General features: G+C 39.7%; 1 protein-coding gene across 1 annotated transcript in view; it reads left to right on the top strand.

The window, feature by feature from the left end:
• The window catches only part of COL6A5 (collagen type VI alpha 5 chain), a 129,194-nt gene that overhangs the window by 97,970 nt on the left and 9,184 nt on the right, over positions 1-22,040 (top strand). The window contains exons 36-40 of the mRNA XM_015068456.3: positions 2,674-2,764; positions 4,988-5,196; positions 18,350-19,039; positions 20,388-20,484; positions 21,251-21,495. Coding sequence (XP_014923942.3) covers positions 2,674-2,764; positions 4,988-5,196; positions 18,350-19,039; positions 20,388-20,484; positions 21,251-21,495 — 1,332 coding nt within the window. The remainder of the gene's footprint in view (positions 1-2,673; positions 2,765-4,987; positions 5,197-18,349; positions 19,040-20,387; positions 20,485-21,250; positions 21,496-22,040) is intronic.

The following is a 22,040-nucleotide window of genomic DNA, read 5'->3' as shown; positions in this document are numbered from 1 at the left end:
GATCTCAGGACTAGAAAGCACAGAGTGATTGGAGGTCTCCAGAGCCACATTTGTTCAACCTGAAGAAGTTTTAGCAGCTCTTTGATGAGTATTTACATAAAAGTTTTCCCTACTGCACTTGGTTAACTTTCTTTTTTTTTAAGTTTATTTATGTATTTTGAGAGAGAGAGAGAGAGAGAATGCATGAGCAGAGGAGGGGTAGAGAGAGAGAGAGTGTGAGAGAGAGAATCCCAAGCAGGCTCCACACTGTCAGTGCTGGGCTTGGATTCATGAACTGCGAGTTCGTGAGCTGAAACCAAGAGTCAGAAGCTTAACTGACTGAGCTACCCAGGCACCCCCAATACCTGGTTTGGCACGCCCTGGAGACCTGTATGAAGGTTTAAAGATGGCGCAGTCCTGTGCTATTCCCAAAGAGTCTAAGCATACAAATCACATAGGAATCTTGCTAAAATGCAGGTCCCTGTTCAGTATGTGTAGGGTGGAGCCTGAGATTCTGCATTTCTAACAGTCTCTCCCGTGATGTCCGTGCTCCTGGGCCAAGAATGACATTGTGAGTAGGAAGGCTCTAGGCCAATGCACTACAAAATGTCACTAGGATGGGTGCTAGTCCACCAACTGATCTGCAAGAGAGAAGTTCAGAAATTGAGAATAAACATCTAGAAACTTAAAGCAATTTGACATTGCCGCAGCATACAAGTACGTGAGCAGTGTACTCTGTCTCACGTAACAAGATAGAAACCACAAGTATCAGTCTGCAAAGGATGAGAAGTAAAAATACCTTCCCCACAAATGGTTTGAGAAATATTCTTTCTAGAGCAATAGTTCTCAACTGGGGATGATGTTGTCCCCCAGACATTTGGAAATGTCTGGAGATACTTTTTTTTTTTTTTGTCACAACTGAGGGATAGGATACTAGCATCTAGGGCTTAGAGACCAGGGATGCTGCTAAACATCCTCCAGTGACGCAGGATACCATCCCCTCCTCCGTAAAGCAAAAGATGGTCCAGACCAAATTGTCAATAGCACTAAAATTGAGAAACCCTGCGTCTAGGGCATCCCATAGAATCAGGGCTGAACCTTTTCCTTCTGAGACTCTACCAGGTGTAGACCTTGGTTCTGCTGGAGCCAACCTCACTACCCTTGAACTCCAAAGTTTCCCTGACATTCAAGGAATCTCCAACAGTACCATTGTGGCGGTATCTTGAAAGTTCACTCTCCATTGCAGAGAGAGCTCCACCTTTTTGCTGTAACTCATATTTGATTGAAGAATCCAACACCTTCCCTCTTGGGAATATCATGTTCTTTCTTTAAATGCCTTCAGTTGTATGATATTCCATTATGTTACGTAAAAAGAAAGAAAAAGTGCTTCCAATTAACTATTGGTACCAACTTGCCTATTAGAGTTTTATATTTTATAGTAATTAAAAGAGTTCAAATTTTAGATAGACTATGGGATATCACTCTTGTGCATGCGTCAAAAGGGAATATGTATAAAATAGACTGGTGGAGGCATTCCTAAAATGTCTTTATATTCAAAATTGGATTCCTGTGAACTATTTCTTGACTCAGATTCACTGATACCTTGTGAATTGATTGTCTTGTTCCATGCAATATTGTTCTTTATGTCATCAAGATTGATGATGACACAGCACTTTTAAAAGACTATAGAATAATTAAAGCTGGACTTGGTGGATGCCTCAGGTTGCAGTTATTAGCGCTAGCTTATTTTTGATTTCCGCCTTCACAGTGTTGCTAATGTATCCAATTCGTCCTATAACCACTTGGTTTGTAGGAGTTAAAAGACTCCTCTACTCATACTTCTGGGAATTTTTTCTAAACTACTGACCCTTATTCTACAAGCTTTGGTGCTGACACGTTTGCTGTTCCCACACGCACGGGAAATACCACCTGTATCACAGTTCCTGCCTCACTAATAGCAGCTGTCAAATGCAATTGATTAGACAACATAGTGTCATTTCAGAGAAAGGGGAAAAAATGTTCCTCTAAGAACTAAAGAAGTGCAATTGTTATGAAACCACAAACATTCTGAAATATTTTCATGGAATTGTGGCTCATTCAGTGGCCAAAAGCCTCCTTTAACTAAAAAATATTTTCCTGAACGAAGGGAAAAATTGATACGCTTCTTAATATTCCATAGCTTTTAGAAAAGCAATGGCGAGGGGATAACGGGGCATGTTATTTAGATCAGTAAGCTAAAATCTTTTCTTTGATTATTTTCCTCCTAGGAAATCCATGTTAATGGGCGCAGAAGCACAGAAATAGCATCATGTAATAAAATGCTACCTTTTCTATGTTTGATCTATTAGCATAAATCTGAGTGGAAACGCCTGTCAGAATAAAATTTCCCTTAGATTCTGTTAGCCTGAGCATGTGGAAATCACGTGTCTCTGCCTCACAATTAACCCTTAAATGAACAATTCAAGGAGGTTTGTTTCCATGAGCCTCATAATTCTTTGGCTGCAAAGCCCTCTGAAATCAAATTTTGAATGCTATTTCTAATTGCTACTATTTTCTGTGTGCACCCCAGCCAAGTTTTGCTGAAATATTTTAGTGACATTTATTGCGTCAAGCCAATTCCTGTTGGGATTCTTGTTCCTTAGCAAACCTAATTTCTGATTTCAAAATCTAACTATAACTTTACTCTCTCAATAGGGGGATTCAACCTGTACCCACCACCAATGCTTGAGAATGCCTGTAGACTCATCGGTTCAGAAGGAGAGGATAATCAATATAGCGATTTCCTGTGAGTTAGAAAGCTCTTATATGTACAAGAGACTGTTAATTGACTCATGGGTATACAACTGGCTGATGCCGGGTTATTAGGTTGAGGAGGCTAATAAGGTCTCTGAAGTAAAGGCTTTTCATGTATTCCATTTTCTGTAGCACTTGTTACGTGGCAACTGTGCTTTCCGGATTGATGTGTCTATAACATCCTCATGGGCTTTGTTACAAATTTGTCTTTCAATTCATGGTTTCCTGAGAAATTCCCACATTGAAATGTTCCCCAGAATAGAACCAAAAGTTTTGGCTCAACCACCTTGGCCTCCCTTCTCCTCTCTCCACACCGTCAGCACTAAGTTCTGGCCACATTGGAGTCTTGTCTGCCTTGTGTGAACCGTTGCTTCACCCTCCTGGGTTTCTGGTCACACCGCCTGGAACTCTGTTGCTACCAGTGAGATCTTACCCATCAACCGTGGCCCTGATTGAAGCTGTCTCCTCTTTGAAGCCCATTTTTACTTTCAAAGTCCTTACTTTCTTGTACCTTCTTACACCGCTGTGGAGGCGCTTATTAGAGTATATCCCAATGTCATGTCTCACCGAAGTCTGGGGTTGCATATGATTCATTGTTTCATACCCCAAAAGATAGCATAAAAGACCCCACACCATAATTGCACGTGTAAGTATTTTTTCTTAAAGTGCACATGTAAGTATTTTTTCTTAAAGTCATATCCTAAATAACACTGTGAATAATTAGAATGAATCTTGAAGCTCAAACAGAATGAGTAGCCCTTTTGGTTTCTCTGTACTTCTCTCTTTATTTCCCCAAGCTCGGATCCCTGACTGCAGCCTTGCAAAAGCCTAGATTTAAGCCCATAATTACTCCTTCCTCTCAGATTGCAATTAAGCAAAGAGCTTCTCAGAACAGATAAGGTCTCTTACACACATCCAGAAGCAAAACAGCAAGACGAAGCATTCTCAGAACTCATGCAAGTACGTATTCCTATGATGTCAGATTGCATTTACTTGGTAGTTTAGCAAGAAAGTGTCCAGCAGCCAACACGTGAAGAATAATATGGCACTGATGTCACGTGAAGCAGTATTTCCCTACATTGGATAAGTCATGAGTCCACTTAAAGGCAAATCCATTCTTACGGAACTGCCGACAAAATATTATAATGTTACTCGAACATGTAAACCTAAATGCTATGTTTACAGTTCTTGTGCCGCTATCAGACTAAAAAAAATGTGCATCACATCCAGGCAAACCCAGCAAAACACAAATTTAAAACACTAATTTAAGATAACGGATGATTCTGCTTTGCCAAAATAAAATTCCTGAAAACTAAAAAAAAACACAGTATATACTGATAAACGAATCTAAAATATGATGCATGTTGCAGAGGTACGTCTGCTTTCAGCTTGTCTACTCTGTTGCATGATGTCTTAATTCCTCACCCCTTGTCCTTACCTGGTACTGTTGCAGAATTATGCATATTGTGTGTCATGATATCATTTGGCTTTCACTTGGGCTGAACGTATTATTCATGTGTCGTATCTGACTTTTTTCCCTTTCCTCATTAACTCTCAACAGTTAAGGCAATAATATTCCTGGGTGCTGAATATTAGTAGCAAACACAGATGTGAACATGGACATTGAAATTGCATAAAGGTGCCTAAATAGAATAAAAGTAAAAATCAACTTGTATTGAATGTGTTTTCTGTCATCATCTAAACAAAAACACAGTGTTACCAAGTTATAAAGAATTCTTAAACTCCTAAGACCATAAATGTAATACCATTTTAAGAGCTATGATGTCAATGAGGTAAGTTTTGTACAGTCTTATTCTTCTCAAAACAGTTTTTGGTAAATTACTATTTTCTGTATTTTCTATGGGGATTGATATCAATATGAGGGATTATATGGTGGTTCCAAATAACCTATGATAGAGGTTCTTGACATTTATCTAATACTCTGTCACCAATCAGACTTGGTTTATTCCAAAGTAATGGTCATTAGGCAATAAGCAGATGGGGGAAAAGGAAGGATAAATGGGAATTTTTATTTATCAGTTTATACTTTTTAAAAATAAGAAAATCTTAATAATTGTATTGAAATGCATTTAGATTTTTACCACCTGTATTTCTTTTAAGAAATGATTAAGTAATATATCACATTGTTAGGAAATCTTATTTGCATTCCCAAAGCTGTGGAGATTCACCTAAAGCTTTCCATTTTATCTGCTAGATTTACTCCTGAGCCACATGAGGTTTCTTCGGGAGAGAACAGCTTCCCTGGCCAGGAATTAAGTGCTGGGAAAGACTCATCCTTTGTGTTGGAGGACAGTGGAAGTGACCACTTGGTTTACATCCCAAGCCACATGCTGATGCCACAAGAATTAACGATTAAATATGAAAAAGGTCAGGATTCTGAAGAAATTGCAAGTTTCACTTCTGGTAAGGAAATGAAAAGTGATGATGGACATTTTTAAATGACTGGGTCCTCATCTTTTAACACTAGCAGAGAATCAAGTAAAATTAATCGTGTTATCTAAAGCAGCTTTTCTCGAGTTCAACATAGTAGCTGCAACGGCTTTTATTGAAAATGAAGATTTAGACGGCGACAGGCACCACTGAGGAGATCACTGATACAAGCTCTAAGAAATGTCCCTGATATTCTCACCTAACTTGAGATTTCTCTAGCCTCCACAGCTTAACAGGTTAGTGTGATGTAGTAGAAGGAAAAAATACAGAGAACATTGGAGCAAAGGAAGGATTGAAATCACTTTAAAAGTTGGCCGGGCCAGGGCCTCAGACATTGCAATTGCATGAGAAGGTATGTTATGTTGGAGGTACTTGGAAATGACAGAGCACAGACGTCCCCGCGGCCTACTCTGAATGGCAAAGCAAGAAACCGTATCTTCCGGCAGGTTTAATAGTTTCAAACCAATCAGACACAGAGGACTTTTGTCTGTGTCTTCACTGAAAAGGGTGACGTTCTAAACAGACTTCAACCATTTCAGCTGTGCACCTACGGGCTTCCAAAATGCTCCTTTGGCCAGAATGCTCGCATTTCAAGCATTATGTCCTAAGTATCATGTATGTTGTTAGACTGCACAAGTTTAATAGAAAAAGGAGCCAATTTCGTGCCACTTATCATACTCATTCTCAGTGATTTCCTTGGATAAATTGTCCCCCTCCTTATGAAATATAAATATTTGAATTTATCACAAAAGCAACTGAACTTTCCCTTTTGAAGCTAGAATTAAGAATAAAAAGGTCAATCATTAGTTGAAACATAAGGCTTAAAAAAAGAGGTAATGCAGTAAAACCAAATGTGTGTAATGCTGTGGCATCATGACATTCAATTGTGTCTATTTTTAAACAATTTTTATTATCCTATAGACATAGCTCAAGCAAGAGAATAGAATACTTCTTTTTAATGGATATAGCTAATTTTGGGTGTTCATTTCAATGATATGGTATAGGAATTTATGATGGTTTGGTTTAAAAAGAAGAAAAAGAAAAAAAAATAAGTTGTTTGACAGGGTTAGAATACCAAACTGTCAATTGTGATTGTTTCATTAGAGGTAAGCATTCTAAAGTCTAAGAACTCAGAAATGTGAATCTTTTCAGGAAAAGACAGATATGACTGGATATTTAAGAAAAAAAAAAAAAGAAACTCATCGTTGTTGCCATTTTTTAAAATGTTTATTAATTTATTTTTGAGAAAGAGAGAGACAGACTATGAGCAGGGGAGGGGCAGAGAGAGAGAGAGAGAGAGAGAGAGAGGGAGAGAGAGAGAACAAATCTAAAGCAGGCTCCAGGCCCTAGCTATCAGCACAGAGTCTGAAGCAGGGCTCGAACCCATGAACTGTGAGATCATGACCTGAGCCAAAGTCGGACGCCTAACCAAGTCACCCAGGCGCGCCTGTTGCCATTTTTAACAACCATTGTTCAGTAATATTAGAAAGACTTTTCATTTGGTTTTCCAGATGTTGGAGAACTGAGATACTTGTAGCCAGCGGAAGGTCCATTTTGGCTGAACAAACAATTGTACATGGCTCTACTAGGAAAAAATGTAGACTGTTAGTTGCCCCTCCCCACTTCATTTCTCCTGGAATGGGTTGAAGTGTATTGGGAGTTCTGTGGAGGATATGGTCATGTTGTGGTGCCTGCAAACGGTGTGAGTGTCAGACCTAAGGATAATACATATATTTTAACCTTTAAAATAAGTCTGAGTTTCAGATCATGATTGTTGTCTAGGGACTTTGTGCTATTTTCTTTTTTTTCCTTCCTCCCTCCCTTCCTTCCCTTTCTTTTCTTCCCTTTCCTTCCTTCTCCTTCCTTCCCTTCTTCCTCCCTCCCTCCTTCCCTCCTTCTCTTTCTTTCATCATCTTTAGCCAGTTGCGAAAACCTGCCGAGAACTTTGTATATAATGTGCTGTCCTCGGAAAGTACATTGTGGTTCAGATATTGTATTCAGTTGCTAAGAGATGAGCTTTGATTAGTTTCAGATGTATGGCACAAAGGAAAGGTTGATAACTTGCATAAGCACCTCCATATGCTGTGCTTATTACTCATTTGTAATGTGATGCTGATGGCTGCTTTTCCTGCTCTTGAACTGAGAGTCTTGGGGGAAAGTGGGAATCTGAACTGTTTAAGAAATGTATAGTTTCCAGAGTCCCGTGCACTGGCAGTGAGTTGTGTATCTTTCACAGGAAGCATAATCACCATCTCTGTACCTGTGCCCATCCCTTTGCTTCTTACCACCTGCTCTGATTTCCAAGTTTGCCTTCAATTCCATCACCTTTCCTGGCCCTCTCCAGTCCTCATCAGCAGCTAAAGAACAGTCCGTATCAGAATCACCTGTAAGTCCTTCCTAAGCACAGATTGCTAAACCCTCCTCAGAACGACTGCTTTATATTTAGGGGTTTGAGTGGCAAAGAAAGGCTACGGGCTTTAAAACCACTGATGATTTTGGTATGTCCTCAAGTTTGAGATCCGCTATCCCAGGGATTCTCAAAGGGTGGTCCCTAAACCAGCAGCATGAGCAGCCCCTGGAAACCCGTTAGAAATGCAGCTTCTCAGCATTCATCCCAGACCCACTAAGTCAGAAACTCTGGGGCTGGGGTTCAGCAATCTGAGTTTTCACCAGCAGCACAGGAGACTCTTACACAGGTTGTCTTCAGAACTACTGCTTACCCTACCACTTTGGGGTCCCGGATTTGCTTTACGTTCTCAATGGAGCCGAAAGCAATCGAATGTCTAGTATCACAGAACAGAAGTGGGAGTCCCGTTTCCGAAGGATTCCACGTGAACTGTGTTACGGTTTTATTTTATTCATCTAAGACCACTGAACAGTCATCCCTCCCTCCCTCCATCTAACAAAAACGCTTTTTAAGATCTAAATATACAGAGATAATGTAGAGCTAATATCATGCATTTTGACCACAACATCTGCCATATAAAAATTCTTTGGAAAATTCAGTGCTTCCTAATTATGTGCCAATGAAATACATGAGTTCTTTGGAATTATGTAATGAAAAATGGGTGGTTTAATTCTAAGCATCTTGCAAGTGTTGACCCACTGGTAAGCATAGCACTTTCATCAAGTATGCTATGTTGACCAGTGTTTAAGATACAGTCCGTCTACCTTCAAGATTAAAGAAGGACAGGAGAATTTGTAATGAAACATTAAATATTAACCCAAATTCGGCCTAGGGTTCGCTCATAGCTTTAAGGGCTCTCAGGCCATAGGATAACTTCAACTGATGTTCTTTTCAATGAATTTCATCTGGTGATGAGAAGCAACACTTGTCCCTTTCAGCTAATCTGGTATCGTGCTTAAGGGAATTTGCGGTCTTTGTTTTACATTTTTTATTTTTCTAACTTTAATCTGTTTCCAGTCTACAAATCAGCTTTTTTTTCTTTTTTTTTTTAAGCCAATATGTCTTTTGACTTCGACTCAGTCACAGGGTATTAGAGCTGAAAAGGTATTTAGTGATGACCTCTTGCAAATTCGACTAAGGGCAATTGCGCTCTACCTGCCCCAGGAGACTTACTGCAATGTCTGGAGATGATTTTTGTTGTCACAACTGGAGGGTGCTACTAACATCTAATGGGTAGAGGCCATGGATGTTGCTAAACATCCTACAATGCCCAGAATTCCCCCTCGCAACAAAGAATTATCCAGTCAAACTGTCAATAGTGGGAGAAACCCTGTTTTAGAAGAAACTTTGTGCCCCCAAGTTCATTCAGGAGGATTCAAAATAGGGACTCACAATCCCTACACCCTTAGACTCTCAAAATTCTGCGGATTTTTTAAAAATTGTAAAAGTACAAAATTTGAATGTTGAGAACCTCAAATAATTTAGTAAGCAGCTATTTGTAGTGTAGAATATATTCTTTGGTTTTTCCATAGCATATAGGTTTACATAGTTTCATTCATTTGGATATTCTGTTTTCCATGTAATATGTCATATGTTTTACATATTGTTGCAGGCTTCATACTGATTTTTCTGTATCCTCATAATGTTGCTTTCAATGAGTGAATTTATTTATCTCTTGTTGAACACTTACCTTCTAATTTTTGCTGTCATGTACTGAACTTGAATATGCTATCTTGACTTCTGCTAAATTTAAATCTATGCTGGAATTAAATGCAGCAGAATTGGCTTCTGAGTCCCCCATGGAACACCAGTGGAGTGTCCTACTTTCATATCAGTATACATTCTAAAAAGGAGGTCAGTAATAAAATTGTGGTCATACCTGAATTTTATTTTATTTTTTTAAATGTTTGTTTGAAAGAGAGTGGGAGAGAGCATGTGCGAATGAGGAGAGGGGCAGAGAGAGAGAGAGGGGGAGAGAGAGAGCATCCCAAGCAGGCTCTGCACTGTCAGCGTGGAGCCCGATAAAGGCTCAATCCCATGAACCGTGAGATCATGACCTGGGCTGAAATCGAGAATACGACACTTAACCAACTGAGCCACCCAGGAGCCCCTGAATTTTAATGTTCCATGAACTCCTTAGGAAATCTCACCCATCTTGACGTTCTTTGGGGGAATCAACTGAGTTTCCTGATCCGCTTAAGACATTAAGACGACCAGTTTTGGTTGTCTTCCTTGAAGGTTTTGCATGTGGGCAAAACTAATGTGAACTGATGGTTCAAGGTGTGTGGACTTTTTGAATTCGGATGCACATGACGGTTGCTTCTGTATGTCTCAAGCAATTATTTACCGCAAGTGATAAAGTAATGCTCTAGAGCACGACTGACATTTTTTTATGTGGCCTCTTTCTTAAGGAATAAAACGTGGGCGCTTGAAGTAGTAACTGGGTCATAGTGACGGTGGTGGCGGTAGAGATGGTGTTGGCATCTCCACCATAGAGGTGGTGGCGGTGGAGGTGAAGGCAGTGGCGGTGAAGGTGTTAGCTGTTGCTGCTGGTGGGGGTAGAGGTGTGTAGTAGAGATGTTGGCGACAGTGACATTGTTGATGGCAGAGAGGGAGGTGAGGGTATGAGACTTGGGTGGTGATGATCAGGACGGTGATACTGGTATTGGTGGGGAGGGGATGGGGGTGGAGGTGATAGTGACAGCCCCCGCTGAGGGCTTAACTATATGAAAGCACTAAGCGTTTGTGCTTATATGATTACTCAGATGGCCTTTCATGTAGCAAACATGTATTTGGCTCCTGTTCTGATCTGAGTTAAGCCCTGAGCTAGTCTCTTTGGGGGGTTAGAGAGCTTTTGTTTTGTTTTGTTTTGTTTTGTTTTGTTTTAAAGACTCAGAGGCCCCGTCTTCAAGGATACTTGTGGTCAGAAAGTATTCAGTTTGATTAAAAGTGCAAATGGAATGCTTTGGTTATTCCATGCAGTACGATTCTCAAAGCACTGTGGGCACTATCTCACTTGACGATTGAATAATGCGTGAGGAATAACCATAACCACAGAAGCTACTGCTTACTTAGCGCAACTGTGTGGCAGGCACAATGCTAAGCACATTACATACATGATTTCACTTAATCTGTACCAAAAAGCCTATCATTTTTATTATTATTACATTGTGTGCTTTACAGATGAGGATATTTAACACGCAAAAGTTAAGAACTTCAAGCCAAGCCACAGAGCTTTAAGTGGTAGGGCCAGGATTCAAACCCATGCCCACTCACTTTTATCGGTGTGTTCCCTGTTGCTTGCCGATGGCATTGTCTGCATTTACAGATGAAGAAATATATCCAGGGGCACCTGGGTGGCTCAGTCAGTTAAGTGCTCGACTTTGGCTCAGGTCAAGATCTCACGGTCCGTGAGTTCAAGCCCCGCGTCGGTCTCTGTGCTGATAGCTCAGAGCCTGGAGCCTGCTTCAGATTCTGTGTCTCCCTCTCTCTCTGCTCTATCTCTCTCTGTCCCAAAAATAAATAAAACATTAAAAAAAATTTTTTTAAATAAAAAAAAAAAGAAATATATCCAGTTGCCAAATTTGAGAAGAAGTTCAATCACGTCATCATTTGGGAGACTTATTTCTAAATCATTTTGGTAGTGCCATTTTATTTTAAAAATTTAATTTTATTTAAAAAAATTCCTACTTATAAACTCATCCAGAGGCACTCAGGCCAGAATAAATTGATTTCATAAACTGTTTATAAACTCATTCAGAGGCCAGAGCACAGAATAACACCATGAAGACTAAAATGCCAGATCTGGGTGGTTTGGGTCTAAATAATTCCTAAGGCACGCATCACTTTTTCTCAGTATGCTGGTACCTTCTGCAGACTATTGTTTCAGAGCATGAAGCAGACAGCAAGAGTGAGTCTTTCAGACTAAGTGCCACCTAGAAGAGTCTACACCAAGAAAGGTATTTATTCTAAGTCTTTGGGGGCAAAGGATGAAATCTATTTTAAGACCATCCCTTCTGCTTATTCAGGCAGATGGGGAAGAGAGGACCTCATGCAACAAAACAAGAGAATTTTTAATGTGTCTGGTTTTTTCTTTGGTGTAAAATCATGACACATAGTCACACATACTCTTGAGCCTCCCTCCCTTGCTTCCCCAGCTTAGAGCTTGGCCAGTGACCTCAGCAGACAGGAGGGAGGACAGGCCAGGGGTGGCACCTGTTTTTTTAAATTTTTTTTAATGCTTATTTATTTTTGAGAGGGAGAGACAGAGTGCGAGCAGGGGAGGGTTGGAGAGAGAGGAAGACACAGAATCTGAAGCAGGCTCCAGGCTCCGAGCTGTCAGCACAGAGCCCGACATGGGACTCGAACACACAAACCATGAGATCATGACCTGAGCCAAAGTTGGATGCTTAACTGACTGAGCCACCCAGGCGCCCCAAGGCGTGGCATTTTTAAATGGAAAGGTACATAAATTATTGCCAACTCCTCCATAGTTAAGCATTCATAAACACAACAGAATGAGGTTTCTCATTTCTGAGAGCACACACATGTACGCATGTGCAAGCTGTGTTCCACTAACACCAGTTGACTATGCATGTTTTCTTATGGAAATTCTGATTTGTGAAATATAGTAACATGGGAAGGATTTTCAGATGTCTGGGACTTTTCCATTTGTTTACTTCCCTCTAAAAATTGTATTTGTGGAGTATTCGGGGTATGTTAGGCACAGTACAAGCTTTATCTAATTCTCTAAAAAACCTTATAAGGTTATGGTTTATTATTACTGTTTTTAAGTAATGAAACTGAGATACGGAGGGTCACAGAGGTAACAAATGGCAGAGACAGGACTCAAACAAACCGCAAAGTTTCTGCTCATAACCACTGTCGTACGATGCCTAGAGAAGACAAAATTGCAAATTTTATTTAATTCATCTAGTTGCCTACTTTTGGAAGAAAACTTTCTCTAGTGGCTTCAGTCAGAAGGAATAGCAGTTGACCAAGAACCTCATTCTTCAGATCAGGTCCCAGGGCCTTTGGCGAGGTGGTTCATGTGTCCCTTAATGTGTCTGCAGTGTTCTTATGTCTGATGACCAGTTCTGAAGGAGTTACATGAGTGGGGCTTAAATCCTGCCTCCCCTTAGAGGCTGTCATTTCTTGGCCAAGTCATTTACTCGCTCCAAGCCTCCGCTTGCTCATCTGCAGAAAGGGAATAATGATAATTCCACCCTCATCGTGCCTTGTGGAAGGTTAAATGAGAGAAGGCATGCGTAGAGCTGAGCACAAGACTTAAAGTGAACTGAACGCTCAATTAAATACTCAGAAGGTGGGAAAGCAGCAAAGAACACATTGCTAACCTCCTGGGAAGTCTGACAAAACAAGGTTAATTTGAACCTCTCAGCCACAGCTCATGTGGACAGAAATGTGCACATAAGGTAGTCTCAGTTGTACATGTGGCTTGCCTGTGGAGAACATATGGCTCATTTTGTCCCCTGGACAGAGGGCCAGATCACTGGATAACTCATGCATATCCTGAGGTTTCTCACAAAGGCCACGAAAAGCAGTATAGCTACTTCACAGCATACTTAATCCCATTCCAAATGGCGCAGGTCCTGAAGATTCTCCCTTCTCTCTGAGTTCCCTTTCCACCCTCACTTCTCCCTAAAGTTACTGGAGCACATATGGTGTTATGGCTTACACGTTGGCCAGAGTTAGGCTAATCTCTGGGGACACTTCCCTGGAAACCTAACTGGATCCTTCATTCCTTCCAAGCCTCCCCCACAATAAAGTGAGCCAGCCCTTCCTCTTCTGCCATTCTGAGGAAATTCTTCCATAGACTTGAAGATGGGAATTTGGCTTCTTGACATTTCCAGAAAATACACAGCATTGCCATGAGCTCCGGGTATATTGTATCCACACTCCTGCCAGGTTTTCTTGAGGGAAAATCTTTTTGAAGGCTCACTCTCCCTAAGTAAAATAAATTTAGACTCAAAGTAGAAAAATCATTCTTTATGTTCGACAAATTGAGAGTTTTTTAACCGTAAGCATCCACTTTTAGCTTCTTGAGTCTCATGCTATTCCTGTAAATAGAAAGAGAGCCTAGGGGCGCCTGGGTGGCTCAGTCAGTTGAGCGTCAGACTTCGGCTTAGGTCATGATCTCACGGTTCGTGAGCTCGAATTCCGCGTCAGGCTCTGTGCTGACAGCTCAGAGCCTGGAGCCTGCTTCTGATTCTGTGTCCCCTTCTCTCTCCACCCCACCCCTGCTTGTGCTCTGTCTCTCTCTGTCTTTCAAAAATGAATACACATAAAAAAAATTTTTAGAAAGACAGCCTATTTTTATCGATTTTTGTAGGCGAAAATACACCCCATTAGAAATTAATGCTGCTGGGTACTTTGGAAAAGGATTGAGATTTTGTTCAGTTATAAAGAGAAAATTGGAAAAAACAGTAATCTTTTTGATATGAACACGTGTGAAAAAATATTTCACTAACATAAGTCAGCCCTCTTCCTCTGTCAAAACATTTGTGAAATACTTTTCCTCGTGCTTTGATAAAGTGTGTTGATTGATCTTTATAAGGAAGCCAGAATGCTTTAGTTGGAAAACAGAGATGCTGATGACAGAGCAGGTGGTGGTTAGTTAACTCCAGGATGGTAAACTTCAACATGACAGAAATGACTATTTAACTGACCTTCACAGTTGCTAATACACTATAGCCAAGAACTCTAGAAGTGTTTTTGGTGGTGATGTTTTAGGGCTAAAGTGTGTTACATAGCAATCACAGCGAGGAAGAATATAAAATAAATGCTTTTGTCTGCACTTTAATAGTTTCATTAGAGACCTTTATCTTGATAAAAAAATTCTAAGAAGAATTTAAAACTAGGTTCCTGGTGGGGAATGGGAGGCCCACAAGTTTTATACATACTTGTGAAATACAAAATCCTATTCAGTTACTACAAGTGTATTGATAAAGGAAGAATCTGGTATATAAATGATGAATCCTTAGTCCCTTTGTGAAAAGGAAGAGAACATAGGAACATCTCAAACAAAATGGCCAGTTCTTATCTATTTTATATATATGTATATGTATATGTATATGTATATTTATATTTATATCTCTACACACACACACACACACACACACACACACACACACACCAATAGTTTTCAGGACACTAGACATCAGGAATTGAAACATTGATCCCTGAGAGGCAGAAACAAATGAGGCAAACCCTATGCTCCAGCTTACTGCCATGGTGCAGAAAGGAGGAATTCAAATGGAGCCCAATGCACTCCTAGAGATGAGGAGGCAGAGCTGAGAACCCAGGGAGACCAAGATGGTAAGAGTTCCCAGGACAGAATACCAGAGAGGAGAGAGCTTCAAAGAGAGAGAACTCCAGAGAGCTGCAGAGGGTCCCCTTAATTATTCAGCAGAATGGTGATGATACATGCATATGAAGAAATGCCCTAAGCCTGGGGGAAGAACCACCAGAAAAGATTACAGAATAGTGCCAGTTGTTCACAGAGGGCCAGGAACAATGCTTTTTCCTGCCAGCAAGCCTAGAAAAAACTCATAATTCATAGAGTATTAGGGGAGAAAACTCAGGAAGGTCTTGTCTCAGTAGTGGGGAATAATTAGCTTTAAATTAAGCACTGCTCTAGATTTGCCACCTAAATCATAATAGCACGACCCAAAAGGATCAAACCGTTTTCATGTAACATAAATATTTATAGGAAAACAAAAGTATTCCATATCAAAAAAAAGGAGCATTTCACAATAGCTGGCACAAAAAGAAGCATGAAAGGCATGACCATAATCAAGAACATAATCACTCTTAAAACGAAGTGGAACTGACACAGATATTAGAATTAGCAAAGATATCAAAATAGTTATTATAACTATATTCCATATGTGAAAAATTTAAGCAGAGATGTGCAAGATATAAGAAACAGATTCAAATAGAATATGTAGAGATAAAAAGTTGCAATGTCTAGGATGAGCAATACACTGGATGGGATTAATAGCAAATCAGATTTGGTAAAAGAAAATATCAATAAACTTAAAGACATGGCAATAGAAATTATCCAAAATAAAACTAAGGGAGAGAAAAGATTTTTTAAAAGTGAAAAGAACATCAGAGTTTCAGTACCCTCTCTCAATAATTGGTAGACTATCAGCAGGGATACAGTGGTCTTGAGCAACCTTAGTAACTAACCTCACCTAATGGATATTAATAGAATACTCCACACAACAACAAAATTCACATTCTTTGCAATACACATGAAACACTCACCAAGATAGTCCGTATTGTGGGCCATAAAGCAATTCTCAAAAGTTTAAGAGATTGAAGTCATGCCAAATATATTCTCTGACCAAAACAGAATTAAATTAAAAATCAATGGCAGAAAGATCTTCAAAAAATCCTCAAGTGTTTGGAAACTAAATGAAACACTTCTAAATAATCCATGATCAAAGAAGAAATCAGAAAGGAAATTAGAAAGTATTTCGAAATGAGTGACAATAAAATCACAATATACCAGAATTTGTGAGATTCCACTAACACAATACTTACAAGATCATCTATAGCATTGAATACTTACATTGGTAAAGAAGAAAGTTTTCAGAACAATGACTTCAAATTTCACCTCAAGAAATCAGCAAAGAAAGAACCCAGGGTAAGCAGAAGAAGAAAGGAAGTAATAAAATTAAAGTGGAACTCAATGAAATAGAAAAGAGAAAATCAGTAAAACCAAAAAGGTGTTTCTTTGAGAACGTCAATAAAATTGGGTGACTGTCAGCTTTGCTGACGGCTCAGAGCCTGGAGCCTGCTTCAGATTCTGTGTCTCCCTCTCTCTTTGCCCTTCCGCACTCGTGCTCTGTTTCTCTCTCAAAAATAAACAAACATTAAAAGTTTTTTAAGAAAATGATAAACTCACCAGGAAAAAAGAAAAGACACTATTAAATCAGGAATGAGAGAGTAAACATAGTCTACACATATTAAAAGGATAATCAGAGAATATGATAAATAATATTTTGCCTCTAAAGTAGCTTAGGTGAAATAGACATTGATTTCTTGCAATTTTCACAAACTACCAGAGCTCATTCAAGAAGTAATCTAAGTAGCCCTAAGCCTATTAAAGCAATTGATTTGTAGTTCAAAATTTCCCATATGGAAGCCAAAATAACTTCACTGGTAAATTCAACAAAACGTTTAAGGAAGAAATAATACTAATTCTACACAAACTCTTACAGAAAATTAAAGAGGGAGAAATTCTTTTCCAGCTCATTCTGTGAGCCAGATTACCATGATAGCAAAACCAGACAAAGGCATTATGTGAAAATGAAAGTACATGCCAATATTCCTCATAAACATAGATGTAAAATTCAAAACAAAATTTTAAGTAAATCAGATCCAATAATATTAACTTGATTGTTGTAATCATTACACAAGGTATAGTGTTATTAAAATACCACATTGTAAACCTTACAGTTTATGTATAATTTTTATTTGTCAAAAAAATCCAACAATAGATAAAAAGGTAATGTGTAGCTTACCCCAGCAATTCAGTTATTTGAACATATAAACATCTAATGGAGCCTTTGCCCTGTTAATAACATTATCTATCATGGTGGTTTTTGCATTCTATTTCTATTATCAAGTTTTTATGACATTAATACAGGTTAATTGATTCATTTGCGGGGATTGTTGTGAGGAGTAAATAAAGTAATAAATATAAAGCTTTAATAATGCAGTTGAGCACAAATGAGGATCAATAAATTTTTGCCTGTTAGAAATCTACTTCTTGCTTGATTAGGTTCATAGACACACTTCTTTCATGGTAAAAAGAATATTGGCTACCTACTTTCTGTCTTTCTAAGCTGGGATTTCCTGTTGTGGCTTCACCAACCAGCCACTATCCCCATGGTTGTAGACGTGGTTTTATGTTCCCTTAGGCTTAGATCAGTGCTTCTTGAAGTGCTGGTCTGCAGCAAGATAAGACATTAGCATCAGAATATAAATCAAGGCACTGTTTCTTCATTGAGAAAATCTTGCTACAAAAAAAAAAAAAAAAAAAAAAGAAGGAGTCGGCTGAACTAAACAGTATACTTAGTAATTAGATGACTTACAACATGGTGCGAGCTCCTGATTTTGTCATGGGCCAATAAACTGTAGACTGGCACTTAACCAACATCTTAGAGTATTTAATGTCTTACAAAGAGTTTGGATTCTAAAATCAGCATTTATACTTGCTCTCATGACATCACACAATGGCGCATATTTTGAACATGTATATAATGGTCCAAGTGTTTGTGACATCAGTAAATGTGATTTTGACATATATACTTTAAGGGTCACTGCGTAATAATTAGATCTCATGCAAATTTTGTGATCATGTAGAGTGCACTAAAAATAGTTATATGTTTCTCATCTTGCATACGAAAATAGCTGGAGGATCAATCAAAGATCTTTTTGACAGAGATCTGAGATGGGCTAGCAAACATTTCTTTTCACATGACGGCCCCTGTTGAATGCCCAGTGGTTTCCCATGCAATGTGTGGAAAATGCATCTGAGAACAAGTACTGTAATTGATTAATGATGTCTGCCATGGGTGTGGGAATGAAGCATGGCAAAAATCCCATGATGTGTATTGGCCATCCGTGGCTAGGAGCTCCAAGTTTAGCCTTCTACTAAAAAGAATGACTTGAGCTATTCTATTGCAGGACATGAAAACCATGGCAGAAAAGAAGAACCAGGTCTTACTTATGAACCTGGAGATACCTCTCTTCAAGAATATTACATGGATGTGGCTTTCCTCATAGATTCTTCCCAAAGAATAGGAAATGAGGAGTTTCAGGAAGTGAAAACTTTTCTAATCTCAGTGCTTGATTACTTTCACATTGCCCCAGACCCACTGACCTCCATGTTAGGAGACAGAGTGGCAGTCCTGAGCTACTCTCCTCCAGGCTATATGCCCAACAGTGAAGAATGCCCTGTCTACCTGGAATTTGATTTGGTTACTTATAACAGTATATACCAAATGAAACATCATCTCCAAGACTCTTTTCAACAGCTCAATGGAGATGTTTTTATCGGCCATGCCCTGCAGTGGACAATTGACAATGTCTTTGTAGGAACCCCCAACCTGAGGAAAAACAAAGTTATCTTTGTTATATCTGCTGGAGAAACCAACCCCTTAGACAAGGAAGTCTTAAGAAATGTATCTCTGAGAGCCAAGTGTCAGGGCTACTCCATATTTGTGTTTTCCTTTGGCTCTGTATACAACGACAAGGAATTAGAAGAATTAGCCAGCCACCCACTGGATCATCACTTAGTCCAGCTTGGCCGAACCCACAAGCCAGATTTGAACTATATCACCAAGTTTGTCAAGCCATTTGTTCATTTAATCAGACGTAAGTCATTAAACCTTTTCTCTTCTATTGCTTTTGCAATGGATTTGATGTCTCTGTGTACAATCCACCAGTTGACATAGTAATATACTCCATACTTCAGTGGAGACTGGTAGAGTCTAAGGTGTGAGTAGGGGTGAGAAAACCAGAGAAAAATATCAGGTCTTACTGACCTTGAACTCTACTGCTGCACTATCAAAGTCTTAGCCAGAAAAATCCCCGTATAGGTAAAAAGTGTCTCTTAACCCTAATCTGTTTAATATGTACTTGGTACTCTGTGCCAAATTCTTTAAATGGATTATATCATTTAATTCTCAGTTCAGCCCTCAAAGGAAAGTATTAGTATCCCCATTTTACATGTGAGCATACTAAGTAAGGTTCAGAGACATTAAATAAATTGCTCAAAAGTTCACAGTTTAATAGTTGGTGAATTCTAGACTCAGCCCCAGGCATTCTGACCCCAGAGCCATCCGTGTTCCTGTTCATTAAACTACATTTCAGCTCCTATACCCTTAAGGAAGGACACTGCTGTAATAGGTAATATCCCACTACCACCACCCTCCATCTACTCCAAGGACTTCTGTTCTATCTTTCACTATAAATTACCTCTGGCTATGACTTTAATTCTTTTCAGTCATGGGAAGGAATCTCTTCTAGAGCCTCTGTCCCAGACAGTTGGCTCAGGCATAGCCAGGCAGGGGCTTAAGGGTGTCTTTTTATAGTGACAGTGACTGCCCCAGCCTCTGTCCATGTGTTGCAATTTTAGACATGGGCATAGCAGTATACCCAAGAGCTTGTAGCATCAAGCCAATCCTGGCCTGGGTTGGGATTAGGGGTGAGGCAGAGGCCACCTTGCATAGTTATCTGCAGCTCCTGCAAATTTACCAGGAAATGACAGAGATGCAGATTTTCTGCCACTCGCAAAGCCGCAGGGCTCATGTAACCCTTAGGAATCTTGGAATTCAGGATTTATATATAGTAGCATAAAAGAAAAATGATGCCTTCTTCCAACCCCAAGGTAAATAGGGCAGACCATTTCAATAGCTCAAGGTGTCTTCTGGGGAGATCTTCCTGTTAAAGGGAAAGAAACAGATGTTAGAAGGGGTTGAGAAATATCCTTGAATCACATCACAAGCCTGTGGCATACAGAGCTTAAGAATTTTTTACCGAATCACTGCTGTATCTCATTGACTTTACCAATGAGGCATTGCAATGTCAGAGGGTGTCTACTTTGCTGAGTCCCTTATAAAATCAATTTGATCTTGAAAACATCACAAGAAAAGATGAACTGACTTTGGGCGATAGAATACAGAAGGGTAAAATTTAGATTAACCAGCCACTCTTTCTCCAGGTGCCATCAACAAATATCCCCCTGCAGATCTGATAGCCAAGTGTGTTAACATCACCTCTCCCAACCCAGAGACCGTTGGCTCAGGAAACACTGTATTGTGAGTTGACAAAATCACAGTTTGGGTAATACTACAGCTGGAAACAGTCCTAATGAAAATAACTTGACATGAATGGTGTTTGAGTTTTCAGGATGCAAGTTTGGCTGTCGGATGTAGCAGGGTGTGTGTGTGTGTGTGTGTGTGTGTGTGTGTGCGCGTGTGTGTGCGCACACGCGTTTGAAATACTCCTGGTTTGTGATGGCTGCACAGATCTAGGGTTCATAGCACATAGAATGTGAACCATATTAGAAAGAACCATGTTTCCATTTCTGTTGCTTTTATGAAAAAAGCAGAGGCTCTTATCAATACCTTATATAACACCACACTGATATTGAGTACTGTCAAAACAGACAACTTATAATATCAAAGGTTAGCGGTAGCAATTTTAGAGCAGAAGAAAAACACAAAAGAAAAAATTTCAAAGCAACAAAAACATTCGCCATTCAAAAAACAGAACCCATATGAAAACTGGTAGGAAGGGTTCTTTTAAGTTTGATTTTGCAAAGTACAACCCTAAGTACTCAATAAAAATTCAGTCATGAAAATAATATTGCTTTGGAGTCCTAACCCCCTGACACAACATTCTGATTTCTCTTTGGAATATTAAAAAATTGTCCCTGAGTCAGATTTCATCCATAAACTGCATTTGGACTGTTCTAATCACGTGCATAAAATTGATTGCTGTTATATGTCTGCCTGTATTTACATTTAATTCTGCAAGGGGCTTGGCTAATGTGTTTTTCATCTCTTTTCTCTGTCACCTCAGCCTTATTCCTGGGGTGTATGAAATAGAGACAGGAAACAGTGAGCTGGTTGATGAATTTGGTTCCCAGGAGCAGCATTCCTTTGTATTAGGGAACAATCCTAGTAATGGTTCTGGGACCACTACTGATTTGATCCAGAAGTTATACATGCTTTTTTCAACTGGAGAACTGATGATGAATGATAAGGAAGAGGCACATGCAGAAGAAATGCCAGCTCTAGCAGATGGTAAACGACAGGATAAAAAAGGTAACCTTGGGTACAATAGAATCGAAGACCCTGAAGAACCTTTGTTTGGATTTTCCCCTAGTGGACAATGAGCAAGGAGAACTCACTGGGACAGGTGGAGATGACAAGATAGAGGACCCTATCATCTGGGGCTGCAGGGGGTTCCCCAAATGAGGAGGCAAACCAGATAAAACTCCAGAAAGGCAAAAAGAAAAAAAAGGAGTCAATGGTGTTGACAAAACCAGAACTAGAAGTCGATGTAAATACTTGGCGTCGGGTCAGGGAATGGAGACAGGAGGGGTGAGAACAAAGACCACACAGGTCCTTGGTAGGCAAGCAGATCCCCACATCTTTGTGCAAAGTAGGGGTGGGGAGGACCTATACAATGAGCCTCTAATGTTTGAGGGTCTGCCATCTCCCATAGCACCCTGGGCTTGCCTGCTCTGAGATGCGGGCTTCTAGCTCAGCCCCAGCCCCCGTGGTGCCTAGAATGCACAAGGCTGTTGTGGTTCTGAGATCTCTTTGGAGGCTGAGGACAGATTCTTAGGCTATGTGAGGAGATGGTT

This window comes from Acinonyx jubatus, chromosome C2, assembly GCF_027475565.1.
Source record: "Acinonyx jubatus isolate Ajub_Pintada_27869175 chromosome C2, VMU_Ajub_asm_v1.0, whole genome shotgun sequence".
In the NCBI taxonomy this organism is placed as follows: Eukaryota; Metazoa; Chordata; class Mammalia; order Carnivora; family Felidae; genus Acinonyx; species Acinonyx jubatus.
This window is presented reverse-complemented; position numbering and strand designations above follow the sequence as displayed.